Source organism: Myxine glutinosa, chromosome 7 (genome assembly GCF_964187855.1).
Source record: "Myxine glutinosa chromosome 7, kmMyxGlut1.1, whole genome shotgun sequence".
In the NCBI taxonomy this organism is placed as follows: Eukaryota; Metazoa; Chordata; class Myxini; order Myxiniformes; family Myxinidae; genus Myxine; species Myxine glutinosa.
The window spans coordinates 157,976,345-158,000,996 of NC_136267.1; the positions used below are offsets into that span (position 1 = coordinate 157,976,345).

General features: G+C 42.0%; 2 protein-coding genes across 8 annotated transcripts in view; one reads left to right on the forward strand and one right to left on the reverse strand.

Moving 5' to 3' along the window:
* CCDC93 (CCC complex scaffolding subunit CCDC93) overlaps positions 1–5,045 on the reverse strand; it is a 107,192-nt gene extending 102,147 nt beyond the window's left edge. For 2 of the 7 annotated variants that reach the window (XM_078782459.1, XM_078782457.1), the window contains exons 1-2: positions 4,919–5,014; positions 4,663–4,743 (exon numbers count right to left, since the gene is read on the reverse strand). Coding sequence is in view for 2 of the 7 variants with exons in the window: in XM_068123469.2 (XP_067979570.2) it covers positions 3,606–3,686 (81 nt within the window). In the remaining 5 variants the exon portion in view is untranslated. Of the gene's footprint in view, positions 1–3,451; positions 3,805–4,662; positions 4,744–4,918 lie in introns of those variants that run through there. The other 5 variants (XM_068123469.2, XM_068123468.2, XM_078782461.1 and 2 more) reach the window with 3 other exon arrangements.
* Positions 5,046–5,431: 386 nt separating this feature from the next.
* Positions 5,432–23,400, forward strand: LOC137431769 (insulin-induced gene 2 protein). The gene is made up of 6 exons (XM_068123467.2): positions 5,432–5,604; positions 8,265–8,455; positions 9,088–9,212; positions 10,775–10,941; positions 18,161–18,257; positions 20,567–23,400. Exons 1-6 carry the CDS (start codon positions 5,528–5,530, stop codon positions 20,606–20,608), a joined length of 699 nt encoding a protein of 232 aa, XP_067979568.1. The 5' UTR covers positions 5,432–5,527; the 3' UTR covers positions 20,609–23,400.
* The last annotated feature ends 1,252 nt before the right edge of the window (positions 23,401–24,652 follow it).

The window sequence follows — 24,652 nt, forward strand, 5'->3', positions numbered from 1 at the left end:
ATAAATACCACATCAAAGTTAGGATATTCAACGTTATACAAAGTTAAACTCCAGCCTGGTATGGCTACAGTACTTCTGTTATGCAAACAAGGTGCTCCGGAAGTAAACAATTTTTTTTGTTGTTTGTTGATTGATACTTTCACATTCCATGTTCATCCAACATTTTGGAGGAGACAAAGCTAACATTATCACCTCATGGATCTCTCATTTTACAACCTTGTACAATGTACATACATGCTCGTTTGAATGATGCAGAGTCGATGAGGATGGATGACCATAAGGGGGGCATGGCACATGATGATTCACTAAACATGCATGGCACATGATGATCCACTAAACATGCATGACACACGATGATCCACTAAACATGCATGATACATGATGATCCACAAAACACGGATGGCACATGATGATCCACTAAACATGCATGGCACATGATGATCCACTAAACATGTATGGCACATGATGATCTACTAAGCATGCATGGCAGATGATGATCCATGAAACATGCATGGTCTTTGATTATCCACTAAACATGCATGGCACATGTTGATCCACTAAACATGCATGACACATGATGATCCACTAAACATGCATGGCACATGATGATCCACTAAACATGCATGGTCATTGATGATCCACTAAACATGCATGACACATGATGATCCCCTAAACATGCATGGCACATGATGATCCATGAAGCATGCATGGCACATGATCCACTAAGCATGCATGGCACATGATGATCCACTAAACATGCATGGCACATGATGATCCACTAAACATGCATGGCACATGATGATCCACTAAACATTCATGGCACATGCTGATCCACTAAACATGCATGACCCACTAAACATGCATGACACATGATGATCCACTAAACATGCATGATACATGATGATCCCCTAAACATGCATGATACATGATGATCCACTAAACATGCATGACACATGATGATCCACTAAACATGCATGGCACATGATGATCCACTAAACATGCATGGCCATTGATGATCCACTAAACATGCATGACACATGATGATCCACTAAACATGCATGACACATGACGATCCCCTAAACATGCATGGCACATGATGATCCACGAAGCATGCATGGCACATGATGATCCACTAAGCATGCATGGCACATGATGATCCACTAAACATGCATGGCACATGATGATCCACTAAGCATGCATGGCACATGATGATCCACTAAACATGCATGGCACATGATGATCCACTAAACATACATGGCACATGATGATCCACTAAACATTCATGGCACATGTTGATCCACTAAACATACATGACCCACTAAACATGCATGACACATGATGATCCACTAAACATGCATGATACATGATGATCCCCTAAACATGCATGATACATGATGATCCACTAAACATGCATGACACATGATGATCCACTAAACATGCATGGCACATGATGATCCACTAAACATGCATGGCACATGATGATCCACTAAACATGCATGGCACATGATGATCCACTAAACATGCATGGCACATGATGATCCACTAAACATGCATGGCACATGATGATCCACTAAACATGCATGGCACATGATGATCCACTAAACATGCATGACACATGATGATCCACTAAACATGCATGGCACATGATGATCCACTAAACATGCATGACACATGATCCACTAAACATGCATGGCACATGATGATCCACTAACATGCATGGCACATGATGATCCACTAAACATGCATGACACATGATGATCCACTAAACATGCACGGCACATGATGCTCCACTAAACATGCATGCCACATGATGATCCACTAAACATGCATGGCACATGATGATCCACTAAACATGCATGGCACATGATGATCCACTAAACATGCATGGCACATGATGATCCACTAAACATGCATGGCACATGATGATCCACTAAACATACACAGCACATGATGCTCCACTAAACATGCATGACACATGATGATCCACTAAACATGCATGGCACATGATGATCCACTAAACATGCATGGCACATGATGATCCACCAACATGCATGGCACATGATGATCCACTAAACATGCATGACACATGATGATCCACTAAACATGCATGGCACATGATGATCCACTATGCATGCATGCCACATGATGATCCACTAAACATGCATGGCACATGATGATCCACTAAGCATGCATGACACATGATGATCCACGAAACATGCATGGCACATGATGATCCACTAAGCATGCATGACACATGATGATCCACTAAACATGCATGGCACATGATGATCCACTAAGCATGCATGACACATGATGATCCACGAAACATGCATGGCACATGATGATCCACTAAGCATGCATGCCACATGATGATCCACTAAACATGCATGGCACATGATGATCCACTAAGCATGCATGACACATGATGATCCACGAAACATGCATGGCACATGATGATCCACTAAGCATGCATGACATATGATGATCCACTAAACATGCATGGCACATGATGATCCACTAAACATGCATGACACATGATGATCCACTAAACATGCATGACACATGATGACCCACTAATCATGCATGACACATGATGATCCACTAAACATGCATGGCACATGAGGATCCACTAAACATGCATGGCACATGATGATCCACTAAGCATGCATGACACATGATGATCCACTAAACATGCATGGCACATGATGATCCACTAAGCATGCATGACACATGATGATCCACGAAACTTGCTTTCCTTCTCTTCAGCTTTCACAAAATGTACAAGACATACTTTGTATTTAATAATAATATTTTCTCAGTCTTTGTCTTGAAAGTGTAGGATGGAACGATGGGTGGTGGAGCAAGGTGTTTTTAATGTTTTTTTATTTTATTTGATAAATCAAACATTGCTTTATTCCAGGATGGAAATGTATTCAGACAATTGAAAACGTAACCTGGAGTGTTCCTTTACTTGGAATGTCATATCACCATTTCACTTTTGCAATATTTCACCATTTAGGTACCTCCGTCAGACCGTCACCATCAAGAAAGGTGGACGGAGGTTATGTATTCACCCTTGTTTGTCTGTGAGAAGGATATCTCAAAAATGATGGACAGATTCGAACGAAACTTGGTGGACAGGTTGAGTGTGTGACACGGAAAAATCGATTCGATTTTGGTGAAGATCCGGATCCAGATCTGGCCTATCAGTGCGAGGCAAAACTTTAGCATGGACGTTTGTGGATGTCAATCAAATATCCCATCGACGTTTCAAATAAGAGCAGGTAAATTACTGCAATCTAAGCAAATTACAAATTGTTACAGGTCCAATGGCTGGTCCAACCAAACACTTCATGAAAGACATGTCAAAAACATTCCCTGTCTGACGCCACAAGATGTGAATAATTTGGGGCCATTGATTATATTGAAGAGGTTCGTGGTAGATCCATACCTTGTTACCTCCACCACCGAAGGAGGACGGTGGTTATGTTTTAACCCATTCTGTGACCAAGATGTCTCAAAAAGTTTGATCCGGATCTTCACCAAAATCGAATCAATTCCTCACATCCGACAGTTTATAGGTGGTTCGGGATATTTTGATGTACCTCAATGACGTTTCCTTCCTGGTCGAACTGAGGTTCGAGGTGTGAACCAGCCCGAGATCTGAGTAGACCTTGCCGAGCCATACTGGCCAAAGAAAGCACAACCGGACTAGTTGTCTAGTATAGTACCGAAAACTACGCGCGCTCCTCTTCATCAGTTTATCACTTTATCACGTTGTTGATATTGCTTAGATCGTCCAATATTCGAACACACCTTAATACATGTTTTATCTGGCAAATTACTTATATACTGGAGGTAGATAAACATTATTAAATATAGGGGAAACAAACTAACGAAAGAAGGAACACCATCCATGCTACTCAGGAAATAAGTAATACACCTCCATTTTCTCCACTCATCTCGTACCGAGTTTAATCGTAATGAGTTTAATTCTATATAATTGAACAACTTTTAGCACGCAAAACTTACATTTGTGTTGTCATATTTTTCATAACCATTAAAAAGTGAATTATGAAGCCGACATAGCAAGAACGGTAAAACCAGCCACGCTAAACTTTATGCAAATGTACACCTCAACAGTACATGTCGTAATAATCAGTGTTATTGGTTGATTTATCATTAATTTATCTTCTTCCGTTGTTTACAATAACGAATGTGTTGCGAAAGACTATTCGATAAATAATCCGCTCGAAAAGCGGAGTAAGCGATCAATTTTACTGGATTTTACGAAAATCAAGCGCTGAGTGTGTTCCGTTAGGAATCTGCTTGCTATCGCTTTCCAAGCCATTCGTTCCGTAACAACCGATTTGCAAGCCGCTCGCCGATTGGAGCAAGCGATTAAAAGAGGTGCTTCGTTGTGTTGTCAAAAATTGCCGTCGGAGTCGAACTCAAAACGATACTTCAACCAATGAAATACTCGGCGGCACACCTACCCCTTTATGTATGCAGTGCTCATAATATATTATATCCAATACGATAAAAAGATGTCTGAGGAAAAAGTTACACGACCTACTTAAGTGTCTTTATCACGTACTGGTTGAACGTCAGTTGCACCGTGACTCCGTCTATTAATTACGTACCGGCACTATTAGAACGTACCTGGAAACCTTCAGACTCGTTGGACTGCTTTAGACCCCTTTGACACTTCTAGACCTTCAGACACTAGGACGCCTTGAGGCCCTATGATCAAGAACAGTGATATAGCAAAACAAATACTTCTTCACTGCATCCCCGTTCTTAAAATAAAAATCGCAAGATGAAGTTTAAAGTATAGCGATAAGGTAGGATATTTCCACATCCACATTCAAAATTCAAACCTCCACATTCCACATTCAAAACAGCACTCAAGACCCACCTGTTCAACACTGCATTCAACATTTAACCCACAGCATCTAACCCCTGCCCTGTCTATCTCCTTACCTCTCCTTCTCCCTCCTTGCCTTTGTGCTTTGAATATTTCCCTATTGATTCTTCTTTTTTGCAATTGTTTTTATGTTTTGCTATGCATTATGTTTTGCACTCTGTCAAAGCGTCTTTGGGCTTCCTGAAAAGCGCTATATAAAATAAATGCATTATTATTATTATTATTATTTCGTGTATAAACATAGGGCATTCAAGACACTTGTGTCATGCATGGAGCACGGTCGATTTTGGGGGTGACAAGATGGCCGCCGCCAGACGTCACAAACGCTCGACCAATAAACGTAGATCGTCTGATTCATTCGTTACGAGATCAGTGGTTCATTGCGAGAAATGACGTGTTCGTCTTCGGCCAATGAGGAGAGAGGTACGTGTATCACGACTGCTTCAACGGGAGCCAATGATATTGCTTCTGAAGGAGGACCTTCGATCAGCTGAGACGGGGCGTGTACTACGTCATCGTAAGAGAGTGAAGGCGGAGCGCTGATTGGCTGATCTGACTCACGCCAGGCGATCGTTATGATCCTTGTCATGAGTGTTTGATATGATAACTAAGTCGTATTACATGCGTGTCGAGAAGATTTTCCAAAGCGGAATGCAGCGAGCACTATCGAGCGTGAGGTGAGTTTGAGATGAGGTGACCGTGGTGTTCATGATGTTTTGTGAGAGCAATTCTTTCACTATGCATGCGTGTACTGCACATCGCAATCTGTACGAACTCGACCGTGGTAAGTTTGTTTAATTCGATCCAATTTGCCGTATTAGATGTGACTGACTGTGACAGGATACCCGAATGACTCCTCGAGATACATACACTTTCCCTTGAGCTACGTAGACTGAGTTCGAATGTCGACCCAGCTATAAACTGCCCTCCTGGTGTTTCACATGAAAAATGTGTCGTCCATCGGATTGACTTTAAAGACCCTACGGTAGGTCTTTCTGTGAGTAGGCGACTTATCGCCGGCACCCTGAGCAAGTTCCAAACTACTGCCCTGGCTGCATGGATTCAATAAATTCCACATTCCTGTGCCACCTTCAGTCGCACGTCAGATGTGGAGAGCAGGTTCGTGATTGACTTGCAGAAAAAACGTACCCGTCTCTGTCTGAATGGTTTTATACCCAGTCGATGGCGAATCTGCATATGGCGAATCCGCGAATGTCACGGTTAGGAAGTAGAAACCCTCACGTCATTTACTCATTCATATTTAACCTTGATATCTCTTTTCATTCCAAACAGCATCATTCCAATCATACATTAATACTACAACAAAATACTGTGTTAAATCACGATTGTATTGATATATTATCAAACCAGCCCTCACACTCTTACGATGTCTCTCCGAAAAGACTGACTGGACAACCCTCCCATCTACTTTTTGAACAATCCTCTCCAAGAAGTTCTGTCACTCAAGCTTTTGGGTCTCACTATCTGCCATGATCTTTCCTGGGAAAACCACATTTCCAATCTGGCCTCCAAAGCCAGTCGCCGACTGTGCATCCTCCGTCGTGCGAAGCCCTTCCTTGGCACACCTGAGCTCCTCACCGCATACATGGCTTTCATCCGCAGCTCAATGGAATACTGCCCTCCGCTCTGGGTCAGTGCTCCTGCCTGACACCGAGCTCGTCTTCACGCTGTTGAAACCAAACCTTTCAGAATCATTGGAATCCTGCGATGAAGCTAACTCCGAGGGCCTTTCACTTACTCACCGCAGGCAGGTTGGTGGTCTTTGTCTTCTGCCGACTCCTCTCCGGCCTTGCTCCCCCAGCTCTCTCTGGGCTCTGTCCCCCAAATATTCCTACAGGTCGCACAAGATCTGCCAGCAACCCTCTTATGGTTAAACTGCCAAAATCAAGACTCTGCTCACCTTCACTCCTTCATTCCTCTTTTCCGCCTCTGGAACAAACTCCCTCTCTCTTCAATCCCACTCCTCCCTCCAGGTCTTTAAAACAGCTGTTCACCACCATCTCTTATCTTACCCCATCCAAAACCTTGATCTTCTCTACCCCTGCTAAGTCAACCCGGCTCCACTTTTTTGAAATACCAACTTCTTTCCTGGAAGTCCTTGCAGTGTCCATGTGTTTTATACTTCTCACCCCCCACCCCCTTTCCCATGCCTCCTCCCCCCCAAGCCCTCTCCCTCCCCCCCCCCCCAAGCCCTCTCCCTCCCATCGATCTCCCAATTGCTCTCAAATGTTGTATTTGTGTGCTTCCCCATCTCCCCATCTTGTCTAACGCTCCCCTTATTATATGTTTTATGTGTCTGTTTGATTTTTTGTTTTGTGTGATTAATTTTAACTTTCACGAGCCTCGATCTTTTATACAACAAAAAAAAAAATTGTCATCTATTCACTTCCGGATTTAGAGCAGCTCCATATTGAGTCAGTTTCAAAATCCTAATTTTATTGAGGAACTTATGAAATCTCCTACCTACCTTAAAAAATCCGCTGGAACCCCAAAACGTTCCACAGAAAGTTTGGCGGAGCTAGCCCCAAAACTGAGGGAGTCGTTTCAGGACGGACGGACAGACGCTCTGTTTTGTGATATGGATAAATAAGAATATACCTTCACCCTTGACTTACAAACCTCCCCAATTACAGTTGCTGTACCTGAATGAAAATGAATGATCGTTTCAAGGCCATTTTCCCCGCTAGAGCGGGGGTTGGCCTTGCGGGCCCCATGACAATCATGGTTCCCTGTTGGAGGCAATGTTTTTATGGCCGGATGCCCTTCCTGACGCCAACCCTTGGTCACGCTCTTACGATGCGCAGGGATACGGTGTGCCTATTCTGAATCGGGGTACACACCGTGATCATTCATCCCAGTAAGCTAGTACTCAATTTTCCGACCTCGGAAGGATGACAGGCTGAGTCAATCCCCCTGGCGTTAATTCAGCGATCGACCGGGATTCGAACCCAGGATCCTAGGATCCCAAGCCGGCACCCTGACCGCTAAGCCAACGCCAGGCTGTACCTGGCAGTTACAAAACGAAAATAAAACTTTCTACAATTGATTACCTTAATTTAATTGACCAGAAAGCCTTTTTGTAATTTAAATGATATATGTTATAAAGTTGTGAGTTGACCTGTTTTGGTGTTCTCATCTTAACTGATGTCTACCGTCCATATCATTTACATGTCCTGCACGAAATGTATGTACAAGATCTCTTGTACGAACCTTTAGATCAATGTCCTCATAATTTGTTTTAATTTGCATTCTTTTAATCCCAGGCTAAGGACCCTCCATCACTGCGTAAATGCATCTTTTTATTTACCTTTTCCAGATTTAGCAGAGATATGACTCGGCCACCCTGTGTCCTCATTCGTGCTGCTGTCCTCTTTGCCGTTGGTGTTCTTCTGGCCCTGCTGCTTCAGGCATTTTGGCCTCCGAGCGTGCTGGGTCTCCACACAACCGGGCCACCGCGAGCAGGGCCTAACACCTGGTGGTTGTTCCCAGTATGTGGGGTTGCTGCCGGTGGGTAACTGTACTTGGCTTGAGACCTCATTGTCTCTTCCGTTGCAATGACTTTGGCACGTCTCGGAGTTGATGCAAAGTATTACTGCATATTAATTTGTATCAAATTGTCGCTACTGAGATCTCTTGTAGTTGCTGTTGAGTCCAGCCTTCAGGAGTTCATGTTAACTCCTTTTTTTAAAAGGCGGTTTACATTGGCTACCACAAAGACCACAGTAGTTGTCAAACCATGAAACTTGAGCATTTTCACCAATGGAATTTGAGTTGAATGAAGAAAATTGTCTCAATCGTGAAGACAGGTGTAACGATGGACGGAATCAAAAGAACGTTGATCAAAGTATGGTAACCACCATGGGAAGCAATACGCTAACGTTTTAGGACGTTAAGACTTCGCTGTTTTGCTCCAATGAAGATTCTCCTTGCTTCCCATGGCATTTAGCATATTCGATCGACATTTGAATTTGAGAGATAGTTGTCTTCAATTCACTTTCTCACATTCATGCACCTCCCCACCATTAACCTTGTTTTCAGGTTTGTAATATCTATTTCCACGTTTTTTCACCTTAAAATTTGACCATGCTCTTGCTCTTTATCTCTTTTTTTTTTTTACTCCCAACCTGTTTCTTCTGCAGCGGTCATTGGATTGCTATGCCCATGTATTGACAGCCGAATTGGAGGGCCGTCACTCGCACGGCAGGAATGGACCATGGTTTTGCGATGCCTTGCCGTATTTGTGGGCATTATCCATGCCGGTGCTGTATCCTTTCATGCTGTAACTTGATGCAGTTACGAATGGTGTAGATAGATAAAAGTAGGATTAAACTGAGGACAGTAAGAGGATGCATTTGGAAAAGCATTAGATTTCTTTTAGTTAAGTGGATCAATGCATTTGTGGGTTTTTTTGTTTTTTTTGTATACAAAGTCGAGAATCCTGCAAGAGCAACACATAAAACACAAGGACAAAAAAAAAAATCATCATCAGAGTCCAAAAATGGCCAACCAAGCTCAAAGAACCGGAAACGAAGGCTCTCAACCGGAAACCGGAAGTAGTGAAATTATTATCAAATTAATCACTTGTGGCTCTCAATAAAGCCAAGATGTAAATGCATTCACCTCCGAGTTGTCTAACTTAGGATAGAATCTCGACCCAGCTATGAAGCATCACCCTCGCGTTTCGCTTGAAAGATGATGCACCATTGGATGGATGTTAAGTGGTGGTTCGCAGTGTGTAGGGTGGTTATAAAAAACCACCGTTAGAGGCCATTTTTCCCCGCAAAGCAGGGGTTGGCCTTTTTCGGGAACCGTGGTTGTTGTTGTTTTTTGGTCCCCTTTTGAAGCAATGTTTTCCTGACGCCAACCCTTTTTGCCGCCTTTAACGACAAACAGGGAATTACCAGCAAGCTGGTACTCAATTAGCCGACCTCGGAAGGATGACAGGCTGAGGCAACCCCCCTGGCGTTAATTCAGCGATCGACCGGGATTCGAACCCAGGATCCTAGGATCCTAAGCTGGCACCCTGGCCGCTAGCCCAACACCAGGGCCAGTGTGTGTGTAGGGTGGTTATATCACCATAAATTATACCTCCGTTATATATAAATACATAATAATATACTTTCACCTTTGACTTTCCAACCTCCCCAATTACAGTTGCTGTACCTGGCAGTAACAAAACGAAAATAAAACATTTTACTAGAGGTATGCACATGCTCTCTTCAAGATGCTTCTGTCAGCACTGGTTGTTAGTAGACAATAAAGATCCATTGGTGTCGTTTGCGGAGTAGGTGAGTTATCAGTGGCAACCTCAATAAATTACAAATTCCTGCCAACTTGGTCAAATGTCCGGCCTGGTTATTCAGTTCATGAAACGCTTGGGCCAAAAATAAATTCCCCGGCTAACCCCACATGAACCTGGAAATATTTGAAACAATTAAATAAGTAGTAGTCCTAGTAGTCGGGTAAGTAATCTCTTTATGAAAGCAGTCATGTTTCCTTTGATAGACTACTGTTGATAGTAAAGAAACCCCTCCTTCATCCTAAAAAAGTGCAAAAAGAATAATGGGAGATGATATTACTGTTTGTAATATCAAACATTTGTTTGTAATATTTGTAAAGGGTGTGGACAAGACTTCAACCATACTAAAGAAAATGGACCCTGGTTAAATATATGAAGCAACAGGAGCCAGGGAAAAATGCAAAATGTGCAAAACTGAATCTGAAAGGGTCGTTGCCTCACTGTGGCCTATCCAAGAGTACAATACAAAAAAAACATTGATGTCGGCAGAACGTTGATCCTTAACGGATGTTTTTTGGCCAACACAGAAAATAGAGTTCGGCAGCGAGGAGCGGCTAGCTCTGACTTTGGCTCTTCTATCTCTGGGGCTTTGGTGGGCCTATGATGGCTCCTGGGGTGGTCTTGGAGTGGGCCTTGGCAACGCTGGCTCGGCTGTTCTAGTCGCGCACCTGCTGCTGTACAACAGTACAATGACGTGAGTAGGATTGCCTATAATGACGTGTGTTCCATTTTGAATGTGATTAAAGTGGGAAGGGTTTTAAAAAGAATATCGACGTAACAAATTATAATCAGTAATGCTGTCCGTTTCCCCATTCCATGGATCCAAACGAAAGATTTGGAATTGGATTTTTGGGGTCAAAGCCTCCTCACAAATGAAACATCTTTTTGAACTTTACAACATGGGTGAATATTAATGTGTTTAGAAGCAACATAACTTCGTATGGAACATTTTTAAGAGCACTTTTTATTCCCACATCAGTCTGAAATATCGTGTAACTTAAAGTTTGATCGCAAGCTGCAACTTTGATTCCTCGTGATGACGTAAAATGCCGTAACATTTGGTCCAAGTACTGCTAAATGAAGGGTTTTTGAAAGTGACATAAAGCTGATTTGTGTTCCTGTGTTAAAGTACTATATAATTTGATTGAAATAAAATGAAGTTTTTGAAAAAGGTTGTAGAAAAAAAAATCTGGAAGTTACCGCCATTGATACAGTGTCTTTTACACTACTTTATTTAGCATATTACATTCGTTATTCATGCATGTTTGTGTCCTTTATGACTTTCTTAAAAACACTGAGTTTCCTGTTTGGAATGATTTTCTATCTTGTTTGACTGTCAAACGGAGTGAAAAATCACACCTGCGTCCAAAGGAAGCGGTTCAGTTTGGCAATTTCAATATTAATTAGGCAAGGCCTAGAAACGAACAAAAACCTTTAGAATTCCCCTTCAGAAATTCCCCTTTAGAATGTCCCTTTAGAATTACCCATTGGAATTACCCATTGGATTTACCCATTGGAATTACCCATTGGAATTACCCATTGGAATTACCCATTGGAATTACCCATTGGAATTACCCATTGGAATTACCCATTGGAATTACCCATTGGAATTACCCATTGGAATTACCCATTGGAATTACCCATTGGAATTACCCATTGGAATTACCCATATTACCCATTGGAATTACCCATTGGAATTACCCATTGGAATTACCCATTGGAATTACCCATTGGAATTACCCATTGGATTTACCCATTGGAATTACCCATTGGAATTACCCATTGGAATTACCCATTGGAATTACCCATTGGAATTACCCATTGGAATTACCCATTGGAATTACCCATTGGAATTACCCATATTACCCATTGGAATTACCCATTGGAATTACCCATTGGAATTACCCATTGGAATTACCCATTGGAATTACCCATTGGAATTACCCATTGGAATTACCCTTTAGAATTACCCTTTAGAATTAAACACAGTGGGTTATAAAGGTTCTTCTTCATTTTTGACGGACAGATGGAAGGACATACCAAATATTGAAGCGGCTTCACCGGTTAAACATTATCTCATTCCTCTCTGCGCATGTGTGATCGGGACAAATTCAGAGGCAAAGTACTGTTTGACTGCACGTTAATTTTCTGATTCGTGTTCAAAAATATAACATTCAATTTAAATAAATTGTTCCTCTGATAAACTGACGTTTGTAGAGATAGACAGACAGACGTGAACCAATTGAATAACCCCGCCTTTCGCTTCCCATTCACGTTTCAATGTTTTCTGTTATTGGAGGTTGAAGATGGTCACCTTTGCTTGATGAAGCAATTTCTCCAGATTTTCTCCCACTGGGCTTTATTATCGTTTTTATGATGTTTCAGGCTTTTCTTTTGATATTTTTGACAATTCGTTTTTGCAGTCCCATCTGAATTTTGATGATTTTTTTTCTCCGCATAAAGTAGTTGCTCCAAATGTGCAAGCATGCAAATGTGATGTCGGACATTTTGCTCTTGCTGGTGCTCCTATTTTCAGGGAAGATTTTCATGAAGTTCATGAAATTTTCAATCAGCGACTTTCAAGTCAAATTAAATTTTTACTTTGCTCTCCAGAGATTGTTGGATAGAATTCTATCCAGTATTTAGTGTCAGCAATCGAGATTTGTAGCGACACTCATCCAAAGCAGCTCCGATCGATATGAGCGGAGCATTGGTTGTGTTTGAGTTCTGGTTGTACATGGTATCCCTTGTGCATTGAATTGCGGTGCATTTATTTTTTGCTACTTCTCATAATTACATCCTGGAAACCAAGTCTCTAAACATTCACACACACAAAATCAGACTAGTGAATATTCACTTAATCTTGACGTTTTTTCCCTCCAAATTACTACTTTTCTTTTTCTTTTTTCTTTTTCTTCCGTGTTCAAACATTGTTTTTTTTGTTTGTTTCAAGTCATGGGTTCTGTGAATTGCATCCTTTTTCCAGGATAATGGGAAAAACAAGAATTCCCACATAGTGGTTACAAACCGCGACATAATTCCCCGTGACACCCACCTTCCCATCTCTTCCTCCCCTTCCCCTCCCCCAACGTGGGAGCAGTAAAGAAAGGGGGATTATGCTCTGGTGGAGAGTGGGTGCTTATAGTATCTAAAATTAACCAAAATGCGTGTCGACGTCCTCAAAAAATACTTTTCGGACAAAATGAATGCTAAAAATGTCCGTTTTAATACTTTTTTTTTTGTATACAAGATTGAGGCTCGTGTAAGAGCTAACATTAATCACAAAAAAACAAACTGACACATAAAACATATGATAAAGGGAGCGGGAGACAAGATGGGGATAGAGAGGGAAGTACAACACACAAGTACAACAGAACACGGACATCGGGAGATCTGTGGGAGGGAGAGGGCTTGGAGGTTGGAGGCATGGGAAGGTGGGTGAGAGGTGTAAAACACATGGCCACTGCTAGGACTTCGAGGAAAGAAGTCGGTATTTCAAAAAAAAAAAGTGGATCTGGGGTGAATTACCTGGGGTAGAAAAGATCAAGGTTTTGGATGGGCGAATATAAGAGATGGTGGTGAACAGCTGTTATAAAGACCTGGAGGGAGGAGTGGGATTGAAGAGAGTGAGGGAGTTTGTTCCAGAGGTGGGAGTAAAGAGGAATGAAAGAGTGAAGGTGAGCAGAGAGTCTTGATTTTGGCAGTTTCACCATAAGAGGGTTGCTGTCAGATCTTGTGCGACTTGCAGGAATATTTGGGAGACAGAGCACAGACAGAGCTGGGGGAGCTAGGCCGTAGAGGAGTCTGTAGAAGACAGAAAGATCACCAACCTGCCTGCGGTGAGTGAGTGTAAGGCCCTCGGAGTTGGCTTCATCGCGGGAGAATCCAATGATTCTGAAAGCTTTGGTTTCAACAGTGTGAAGCCGTGCTAGGTGTGAGGCAGGAGCACAAGCCCAGAGGGGAGAACAGTGTTCCATTGAGCTGCGGATGAAAGCCTTGTATGTGGTGAGGAGATCAGGTGTGCCAAGGAAGGACTTCGCATGACGAAGGATACGCAGTCGGCGACTGGCTTTGCAGGCCAGGTTGGAAATGTGTTTTTCCCAGGAAAGATCATGGCAGATAGTGAGACCCAAAAGTTTGAATGACAGAACTTCTTGGAGAGGATTGTTCAGAAAGTAGATGGGAGGGTTGTCCAGTCGGTCTTTTCGGAGAGGCATAGTGAGTGTGTGAGATTTGTCAGGATTGAAAGACATTTTCCACTTGTTTGACCAGTCTGTGATATTTGTCCAGATCTGCAGAGAGTGAGGAGGCTGCAGACTACCGATCTGAGGGATGAGGTATGGAGCAGCAGAGAGTGGAGTCATCAGCAAAGAGATAGAGAGGATTTTCCAGAGAGTCAGAGAGATCATTGATGAAGACCAGAAAAAGCACAGGGCCCAGAACACTGCCTTGGGGAACTCCAGCCTGAACAGGAAGGGGAGATGAGAGAAATCCATTCAGGGCCACATGTTGACTACGACCAGAGAGGAAGTCCGCAAGCCATGCGTGGAGATTTCCATGGATACCATAGGACATAGGAGGAGAGTTTGGGGAGCAGAGCTGGGTGCCAAACCATATCGAAGGCACATGATATGTCAAGGGAGACAGCTCTGATTTCCGGTTTGGCATTGAGGACCTCAATCCATTGTTGAGATGCATAAGCATAAGCAGCATGTCCAGAGTAGAATGACCTGGTCTGAATCCAAATTGATGATCCGAGATCAAGCCATCAAGCCAGTCGCTCCTCAAGACATTGGAGAAGAGGAAGGATTTGATGTCAGAAGCGATGATTGATTCGATGACCTTGCTGATTAATGGGAGCTGGCTGATTGATCTGCAGTTGCAAGTATCTGTTTTTGTGCCTTTTTTGTGTAAAGCGGTAATGTTGGCTGATTTCCAAGCAGATGGCAGATGACCTTGAGCAAAAGAGAGGGTGAAGAGAACAGAGAGAGGTTGAGATAGAGCGGCAGAGCAGGATTGTCGGACCCATGGGCTGATGCCGTCTGGTCCAGTTGCAGAATCAGAGTTGAGGTTTGACAAAAGCTTCTCCACCTTGTCAGGAGAGAAGGACACAGAGTCTAGGAGCAGCTGGGTTTGACTGGGTAAGGTGGGTACAGAGAGAGATGGGTTCGGGACACAATATTTTGAGGCTTTGAAGGGGAGGGGTGAGGGGGGAGTTTTGAAGGGGAGGGGTGAGGGGGGAGTTTTGAAGGGGTGGGGTGAGATTTAGAGGTGAGGGGGGAGTTTAGGAGGGGAGGGTTGAAGGGGGGGGAATTGAAAGGGAGGGGTGATTGGGGAGTTTAGGAGGGGAGGAGTGAGGGGGAGCTTAGAAAGTGGATTATTAATGAAAAAAAACGAACATTTATTACAAACTGGGTTTATTGTGATTTTCAAGTCAGAAATCCGTTTGAAAACGATAGAGGAGGGGTGGAATGAAGGTGAGAATGTAGAAAGGAAGGACTGTAAGAGAGTGAATTTTTTTTGAAGTGGAATTATTTGATGAGGAAAATGAAAAAAGCTTTTTAAATAGGAAGAAAGACAGCGTGTTGTAATGCACCACTGAATTAAACACTGCGGGGGAAAGTTTAAGCATATTTAAACAAAACCGTGAAAAACAATCTGGGAAAAGTCCCTGAAGTGAGGGTGTGGATCTGAGAAAGGAGAAAGGGTTGAAATGAGTATGGTGGATTCATGCTTGACAACCATAAAGATTATGATGCTGCTACATCGAAGAGGTGGGGGCATCCAAATGTAGAATGTGTTAAGATTTGGCTTGGTCTGTGTGCTCGAGTAGCTTGGATTTGCATTTGTATTAGGGATTTGTCAGAGGTAAGTTGTGTGTAATATGTGCACTGAGGGAGTGGGGGGGGGGGGGGGGGAGGAGGGGGGCGGCAGTGACCATCCCTTGTAGAGAACAATCGGTTGAAGTTGTATTGTATCAAACCAGATGAGGTCATTTGAGGATTTGGACCAAGGCATCAGAAAGGCACTGGTTATAATGAAATGGAAACATCACTGGACATTTGGCCAAAGACAGTAGCCCACGGCAGTATAATGAGTTGTGGAGCCCTGGATGGAGGCGGAACGCTTTTATGGAGGCGCTGCCCCTGCACAGCACCAATAATGGTACCAGCCATGTGTTTGAGGGTGGTCCTTAGTGTTATAGAAACCACATACACAACATGTGCGCATTAGTTGGGCTTGGTGAGTGAGCTTCTGGTTCAAGACGTCTCATCTCTGCTTCGTCGCTGATGAGACACGGATGGTTCAATAGACTGGGGACGCCATCCTCTCTCATTGCCTTCCTCTCGCCTTATCCTGTGCCGCACCAACCTGCACGGCGGCATTGTGGTATAGGCAAGTCCTGGTCGTGCCTGCTCAAGTCCTCACCTGCCCATTTGTTTCTTGAGAGAGTCTGGTATTTCAGCACCATCAGTGGGGTTTAGTTTTATTACGCTGCACAGGGCCCAGAATTTATTGTGATCGAGGAATAACCTGATTTAAATTGAATGTTATATTTTGAATCGGAAACAAACTTGTAGTTTTGCAGTAATTTGGCTCTGAATTCTTTCTCACCGCACATGTGCAGAGAATATATGAATATGAATGATCGTTTTAAGGCCATTTTCCCTGCTAGAGCAGGGGTTAGCCTTGCGGGCCCCATGACAATCATGGTTCCCTGTTTGAGGCAATGTTTTTATGGCCGGATGCCCTTCCTGGCGCCAACCCTTAGTCACCTCTTACAATGCGCAGTGTTACGGTGTACTATTCTAAACCGGGGTACACACCAGGATCATTCATCCCAGCAAGCTGGTACTCAATTTGCCGACCTCGGAAGGATGACAGGCTGAGTCAACCCCCCTGGTGTTAATTTAGCTATCGACCGGGATTCGAACCCAGGATCCTAGGATCCCAAGTCGGCACCCTAACCGCTAAGCCAACACCAGGCTTCGCACATGTGCAGAGAGGAATGAGACAATATTTTTTACTCTGTCTGCCTAGCAGTCAAACCAAATTGAAAATCATTTCAAACACGAAACTTTGCCACTGCATCAATGGCGTTAAAAATCCGGAATTAATTTTTTCTACGACCCTTACATTCTTTATTTTATTTCAATTTAATATTATACTATACTTGAACACTGTAGAACACAAATCCCCTTCTTATCGCTTCCAAAAATCTCCAGTTTTGCAGTGTTTGGACTTGTTCAATAAGGTGGTGTATAAGACTGCATCAATGGCGCTAAACTTCCGGAATTATTCTTATATGACCTTTAAACTCGTTGTTTTATTTCAATTGAATTAATATTTGAACACTGTGTGGAGTAAGGTATTCTATGAACTCTCTCGTTGTATATAAACTTGTGTGCTCCCTTCTGTCCTATTTGTGTCTGTCAACCGCCAGATTTGTTCCGTTTATTTATACTCTTTTTCTTTCTGATCCCCCATATTATTTTCAAAAAAAAACATTTATTATAAGAAACTTATTCCCGCCTTCTGCCTTCCAACACAGGCAACTGCCAGTTACCTTTGGGGAACATTAATTTGTAACAGTCCTGCTATTATAATGTGGAAAGGTATATGAACGCTGTGCGTAGAGATCGTTTCAGCCATTCGCAGGGGTCAAAGTCTCTCAGCATGATGGACGATGTTCTGAGGGATGGCATGCACATTGACGATACGACGCCGTGGTTAATGTCCACCCTACCTTCATCACTAGCATATTACTTATTATCCTGAAGCATGTCTGAGTTGCAAATGTTTGCAATTCACTGAACGCCAATAGAACAGCGAGTTGTTGGTACTGGTTATCCTCCATCTATGAATCAGCTGATCGTTTTTCAAACCTGTCTTTGTATTTTTACTACCAACAGCTCTCCATCTGACCTGCTGTTTGCACGTTCCTGGTTACCCTCGACCTTCTTTGCTGGGGGTGTCACAGTTGGGAACATTGGCCGGCAGCTTGCCTTGGTATGAATCCCACCACATACAACTATAGCACTTGTATAGTAATAAAGTTTAATTATTATTCACAGAAATGAGTGTTTGATCAATGTAAATTGCCTTTTGAATACTCAAAAAGTCCTAATGTGGGCCTCAGAGCTGAGAAGTTTTGTTTGCAATCTAAAGGAGCTTTTACTCCAGATCCATGCGTTGTGTTCGAGTTGCAATCTCTGATGCTTTCTGATAGGTGTCTTCACAGCTTGTACCACTTGTTTGAAAATTTGGCTGATAATATCTACAAACTTTTTAAAGGACTCGAGACCTAATAACTACCTGAAAAGAGCACCGTCCGTTTTAGTTTGTTGCTTTTCTGCGACGTTTTTGTTTTTGAATATCTACACCTTGCCATTAATGATTTGTATACAATTTCCGTGTACATATTGCTAAGTTGAGAGCATTAAATTTGGAAATGAGCATCATGTACTTACTATTATAACGTACCGCAGATTTAAGCACTCTTTAGAGTGCATGCAACCTACCTGTTGTCTTTTCTTATGTGACTGCCATTAGGGTGCAATTTCTGTCGAATATAATGTGCTTTTTAAGCCTCGGACCCCAATAGGATAGGCGGACGGTTTTACCTGTTTTAGGGTTTGTTTAAACGATTGGTAAGCCTGGTGGTGGCGTAACGGTTAAGGTGGCTGGCTTGATATCTTAGGTTCCTGAGTTTGAGCCCCTGTCATGACGTTGAATTAACACAACGTCGGTTGACTCAGCCTGTCATCCTTCAGAGGTCGGCAAAATGAGTACCAGCTTACTGGTTATTGGGGGGCACTGCATCATCGGCACAGCTGCGCCCCAATAAAATGATGCAGCTACAGGCTGCATACGAACCACAATCACCACCATACAATTCATGCCCCACATTTTTAATGGTACCTTAGAGTTTATTAGACCCTAAGGAGTACTATACCATCATTAAACAAGACCGAAAGTCTAACAGCGGCGTAGCCGGGCTTGTAAAATATTATAAACCACAAACACATATGATTAGCTTTTTAAACAGTTGCTAATGCTGCTTATAACATTAAACAAAGAAATTTGGAGGAATTCCGACATCCGTGAGGTAAGTTTTACTTGCAGAACTGAGGGAAGATCTACTGTAATCTATATACCCCACAATGATTGGGTTAAAAACATGCTATCAAAAAACCGATGCGAATTCCTTACTTCCGCGGTTGTTAGTCCGTACACCGCTTATCATTGATTCATGAACCATACACCGCTTCATTCCATTAATTTTGTATTCATGACATTTGGATTAAAGTGTTCTGGTTATATTTACTATATTATTATTATTACTATTACGAAAACGATATGACTGAAACTATACTTAATTATTTATACTTAATGTATTGAGAAACCTGAGCTTAATTTGTCCAAAGCGGTCCGAAGGTGAGGCATAAATCCTAAGCCTATACGTACCGTTTTGTTGGAAGAGCCGTAATGCCGATGCTTTTGATATTTGATGGTCATTTTAACAATCGGTTTGTTTGTGTTTCACACTGAATGAAAAACGTAGAGGTAGAACATGGCGATTGTGATATGACGGGGTCGACGATATGTTCGACATGAACGAAATTGGAATCAAAATGCTGGAGTGTGGAGAGTCAGCCGCCGTATCGCAGTAATGACATCAGACGTAATCACATCATCCTGTCATGTGACCAGATCCTCAGCTCTGATTGGTGTACGTTTGAGGGGACATACATACAGACGGACAAACGCTGTTATAGACGGCTTTGCCCTGTGGGCCACGCCGTAAATGTATTTTTCTGCCAATTTCCAAACTGTACCTCCGATCCGGCTGGGACTTTCGGAATTAAATTTTTCCAATGCGGAATCTCAGACCTCTTGGCGTTCAAAGGTGTTTTTGCATCGTAATAGTGGACTTGCACTGAAGTTGTGTATCTGATATTTGATAATTGTTCTTGGCTTAATTGTTTTTTGGATTGTGACCTAATTAACAAAAAACACTCATCATAACTTGAATAATTTTCCTCCCATTTTCATGATGTTGAGTTTTATGGATAAATTGCAGATTGACATATTTTCTTAACTTGCACTAAATGTTGAAGGTCAAGGTCATATGGTGGTCAGAACAAAATATGAAATCATTAAATCGTGGGTGACGGGGGAGGCTTACCCTTGGCGATCGCTTTGTGATCGCAGCTATGTAGTTTTATTTTTATGTGTATATGAATGACTTGCGACTTGTCACTCATTTTTTGTACATTTTGGTTAATGTTTGATCTCTCCCTAATCTCCCCCAACAGTACGATTGGCAGGGTGCACCTGTGAAGATGCACACGAGTTGAAACCCTCCACGCGAGCATCCATCGAATATATCGAGTGTCACTTTCCCCAGTGACATCGTTCATGACAGGTCCAAGAAAGATCCATTTATTTTGTCTTGTTACTCCATTTCCAACTTCTTGGCTATGACTGGCAATTTGAGCAAGGAGCCAACTGATGCATGTTTTTTGTGGGGTTTTTTTTTGCATAAAACAATGCAGTATTGCACAATACAGCCAAAAAAAAGGAAGGATTATAAAAGGATCCATCACATTGTTTTACGTCCTTAAAAAAAAAGAAAAAAAGAAGCCTTTGATTGCATCATCTCTCACTCCTGATTTCTCCTATTGCTGTATCTATGCATGCTGAAGCAGTCCGGGATGATGTGCTGGCGTTTCCATCACCGCTGGCTGTTTTGATCACCAATTGTTCTGGGTGTGTTGGCATAAATTAATTTGCTTTTTAAGAACTGCTTATTATTATTGTTATTATCATTATTATTTTCTATCTGTACAAATATGCTCAGTTCGACCCTTGCGTCAATCTATTGAGATGTCTGTGCCATTCTTACGACGACTCCAGCTGAAAAGCATTTGGTGTTTACACACGCTCTAACCACTCCAGCTGAAAAATCTTTTGTTTACACAGCTTTCCAATAATCGGGAACGCTACTGTGTGCACTTTTAGTTGAACTGTTGCCAGCACGAGCACATAGAGACTTTGAAAAGGCAGTATTGAGTTTGGTGTGAATGACGCCATGTATTTGAGGGCAGGTGCTCCATTTGGGTGCAGCAACATTTTACACTATGACGGCTCCCATTGACGGTCAGGTTTTTTTTCCCCGGTGGAGAAGATCAGATTCTGCATCGCTTCTAACCCACTACAATTTTGCTATGAAAATGGTTTTGCATAAAAGTGAGTTTCTCAAATCTTCATAGCAATTTCGATTCGGCCATTTTTTTTTATCACGCTCTTGATCCGCCCCTCCCCCCAAAAAATAGTTGTGGATATAATTGAGCCAAAAAATGTGACAAATTGACATGTGAATATACTACTATATAAAATATTAGTGAGTACTGCCCGCCGGGCCAGAGTGCCCTTCTCGATCTCCACTTTCTGGGTATGTGCAGTGGCAGAAATGATCCATATAATAAGACCTTGTAATAAAATATTTCATGGAAATCCTAAGTGGAGACCTCCTGAGTATATCCTGCGAATTTGGTGTCCATCAGCCCAAGGATCTCAGAGTAGTTACCAACAAACATACGAGTACATACACAAACACAGACACCACTCTGTTTTGTATATTAAAATTAAAGAAAGAAAGAAGGCAGTGTCTGTATCTGTGTTCCAATTATGCAAATCAAAATGGCTTGGTTGGCCTCTACCAAATTTTGAATTTGTGCTCTTGGGTTCGCCACGAGTGTGGAGAGATGCCTGTACACGTGAAATAGTGCTTCAACTGCTGAACCCTGTTGGAGGCAGGTGATTTTTGCGGCTGGAGAAACGATGCCACTCCTAAAAACACATCCTCGCTCTTGGAGAGAGCGGGCGTTGACTAGTTACCTGAATGACGTTTTATTACCCTCGCCAGAGGAGAGGGTATTGCATTTGAGTCCGTTTGTTTGTCTGTTTGTTTGTCTGTTTGTCCGCACAGAATAAATATGATTTTCTCTGCAACCGTTGGTCTGATTGACAGGAAATTTTCACCATAGGTGCAACTCAACCTGTAGAATTTTTTTAATGATAATTATGACGTCATAGGTCACGTGGTTTGGCCGCCTTCTTGGAAAATCAAAAAACTTTGCACCTCTATATCTCGGAAAGCGCTGAATATAAAAAATTGAGACATGGCTCATTGTAAAGAACTCTCCATGGGGAATAAAATATGTTGATGATGTCATAGGTGCCGCCATTATGACGTCATAATTCGACAAGTACAAAACTTCATCCAATCAAGATGAAATTGCTTGAGCGCCATGTCGGCATAAACTGGTGGAGAAAAAAAATAATGATGACGCCATCGGTCACGTGGCTCGGCCGCCATCTTGGAAAACCCGAAAATCTTTGCACCTCTATCTCAAAGTGCTGACTAGAAAAAATTGAGACATGGCTCATTGTAAAGAACTCTCCATGGGGAATAAAATATGTTAATGATGATATCATAGGTGCTTCCATTATGATGTCATAATTCGACAATTACAAAACTTCATCCGATCAAGGTGAAATTTATTGAGCATAATCTCGGAATGAATTGGTTTAGAAAAAAAATAATGACGTCTTCGGTCATGTGGTTCGGTCGCCATATTTGTTTTAACACAAAAGCCTTAGAAACCACTGAAAATATATCCTGGCGAGGGTTTGCAATCTCTGCTCTTTTTCTTGTTTCCATTTGTACAGTAGTTTGTTTTGAATTCATGTTCTTTTAAAGCTCAGGTTGTTGCAAAAAAAATCATTGGTGTATTAATTGCATTTGATGAGGTGTAATCGAAAGATTCAAGGAATGAGATGCAATTGTCCAAGAAACGCCACCGATTTTATTTTTTCAATACACAAAGCAAATGTTTTCTTGCTTGTGCACTTATTGGACATACCTTTTTTTAGAAAAAAAAAAAAAAATTGGGGGTTTTTATTATTATTATTGGACTAATGTATCTGATGTTCCTATATTTTGAAAGCCCCTCCCACACGTGTATTGTTGCATACCAACTTCTGCCAAACCACTTATTTCTTTTATACCTGCACTTTCTAGAGTTTTATTGATATCCTGTATTGTTTTTTTTGTTTGTTTTTTTTTCAATAAAATATAAAGACATCTATTTGTCAGTATCTATGGATTAAGGAAGTATAGAAACAGGAAAACTGCAATGGAAAATTGGGGATGGAGGGGAGGGGTGGGGCTGAAACTCTTATAGAGTGGATGAATGAGAGATTGGTTAACAAGGGAAGGATTTTTTTCCTTTTTGGAGTAAGAAGCTGAGAGAGATGTGTGCAACCAATTCTTAATGGCATACATCAATACCTTTGTGTTGTTTTTCCACATGTTTATAATATCATCTAATTACCTTCGCAAAAGCGGAAGGTTATGTTTTGATCGCTGTGTATTTATTTGTATGTCTGTGTGTGTGTGTGTGTATGTTATTCGCATAACTCAAAAAGTATTCAACCGAATTGCATGAAATTTGGTGGGATGATTGGTTATTATACGGGACACATTTGATTAGATTTTGGGAGCAATCGGGTCAAAGGTCAGGGGGGTCACGACCTTGCAAAATGTGCGTTTTTTGTCATAACTCGGTCAATTCTTATCCGATTTGCATGAAATCAGCACCAAACTGTTCACTGTTCTGTTCCCTACACTCCCATGCCAAGTACAGAACAGTAGCTGCGGCGAAGGTATGCGCTCTACCGAGTGCCCGTTCTAGTTCCCTTTTAAACCCCTTTCATTATCTGTTATGCTATTGTATATATTGATTTGATTCACCCTTTTCTTCATCAAACTTTGCTCACGAAAATTCACAATTGCGTCCAAATTGCCTACAAACTGGTGCTAGCAGATGGGATACCTGACACATCGTTACATCTGAAGGACTGTGCTCTGTGATGTAGCAATGTGCATTAGCCTTACCTGTGCTTGGAATCAAAATGGAAGACCACATAGCAAAAACATTTTAATACAATTTTCACCTCATTGTCTGATCGCTACGATTAACCGACACATTGAATATCGGAATAAGCCAATTTCCAAATAGGATACTGTGGTAAAGAGTTCATCTTGATATATACCTTTAATTATAAATTCCACACATAAAAATATTAACCATCAAGCATGTGGACCTTGCTGGGGCTACGACACGCTGGCTCCCGGTCTAGATCCAATGATTAATCCCAATGGTGGTTCACGAGCTCACAAAAAGGTCACTTCTTAAGAACGTCTAACATGAATGAATTTCTTGACTGACTCTTCAAAGTTGACATTTAGAGGATTTGTTGCAATTTTTTGGTTAATTCCTAGCGTTGTCGAATTTTTCTGGAGTGTCCCTTTAAGCTATCAAGTCTGGGTTTCA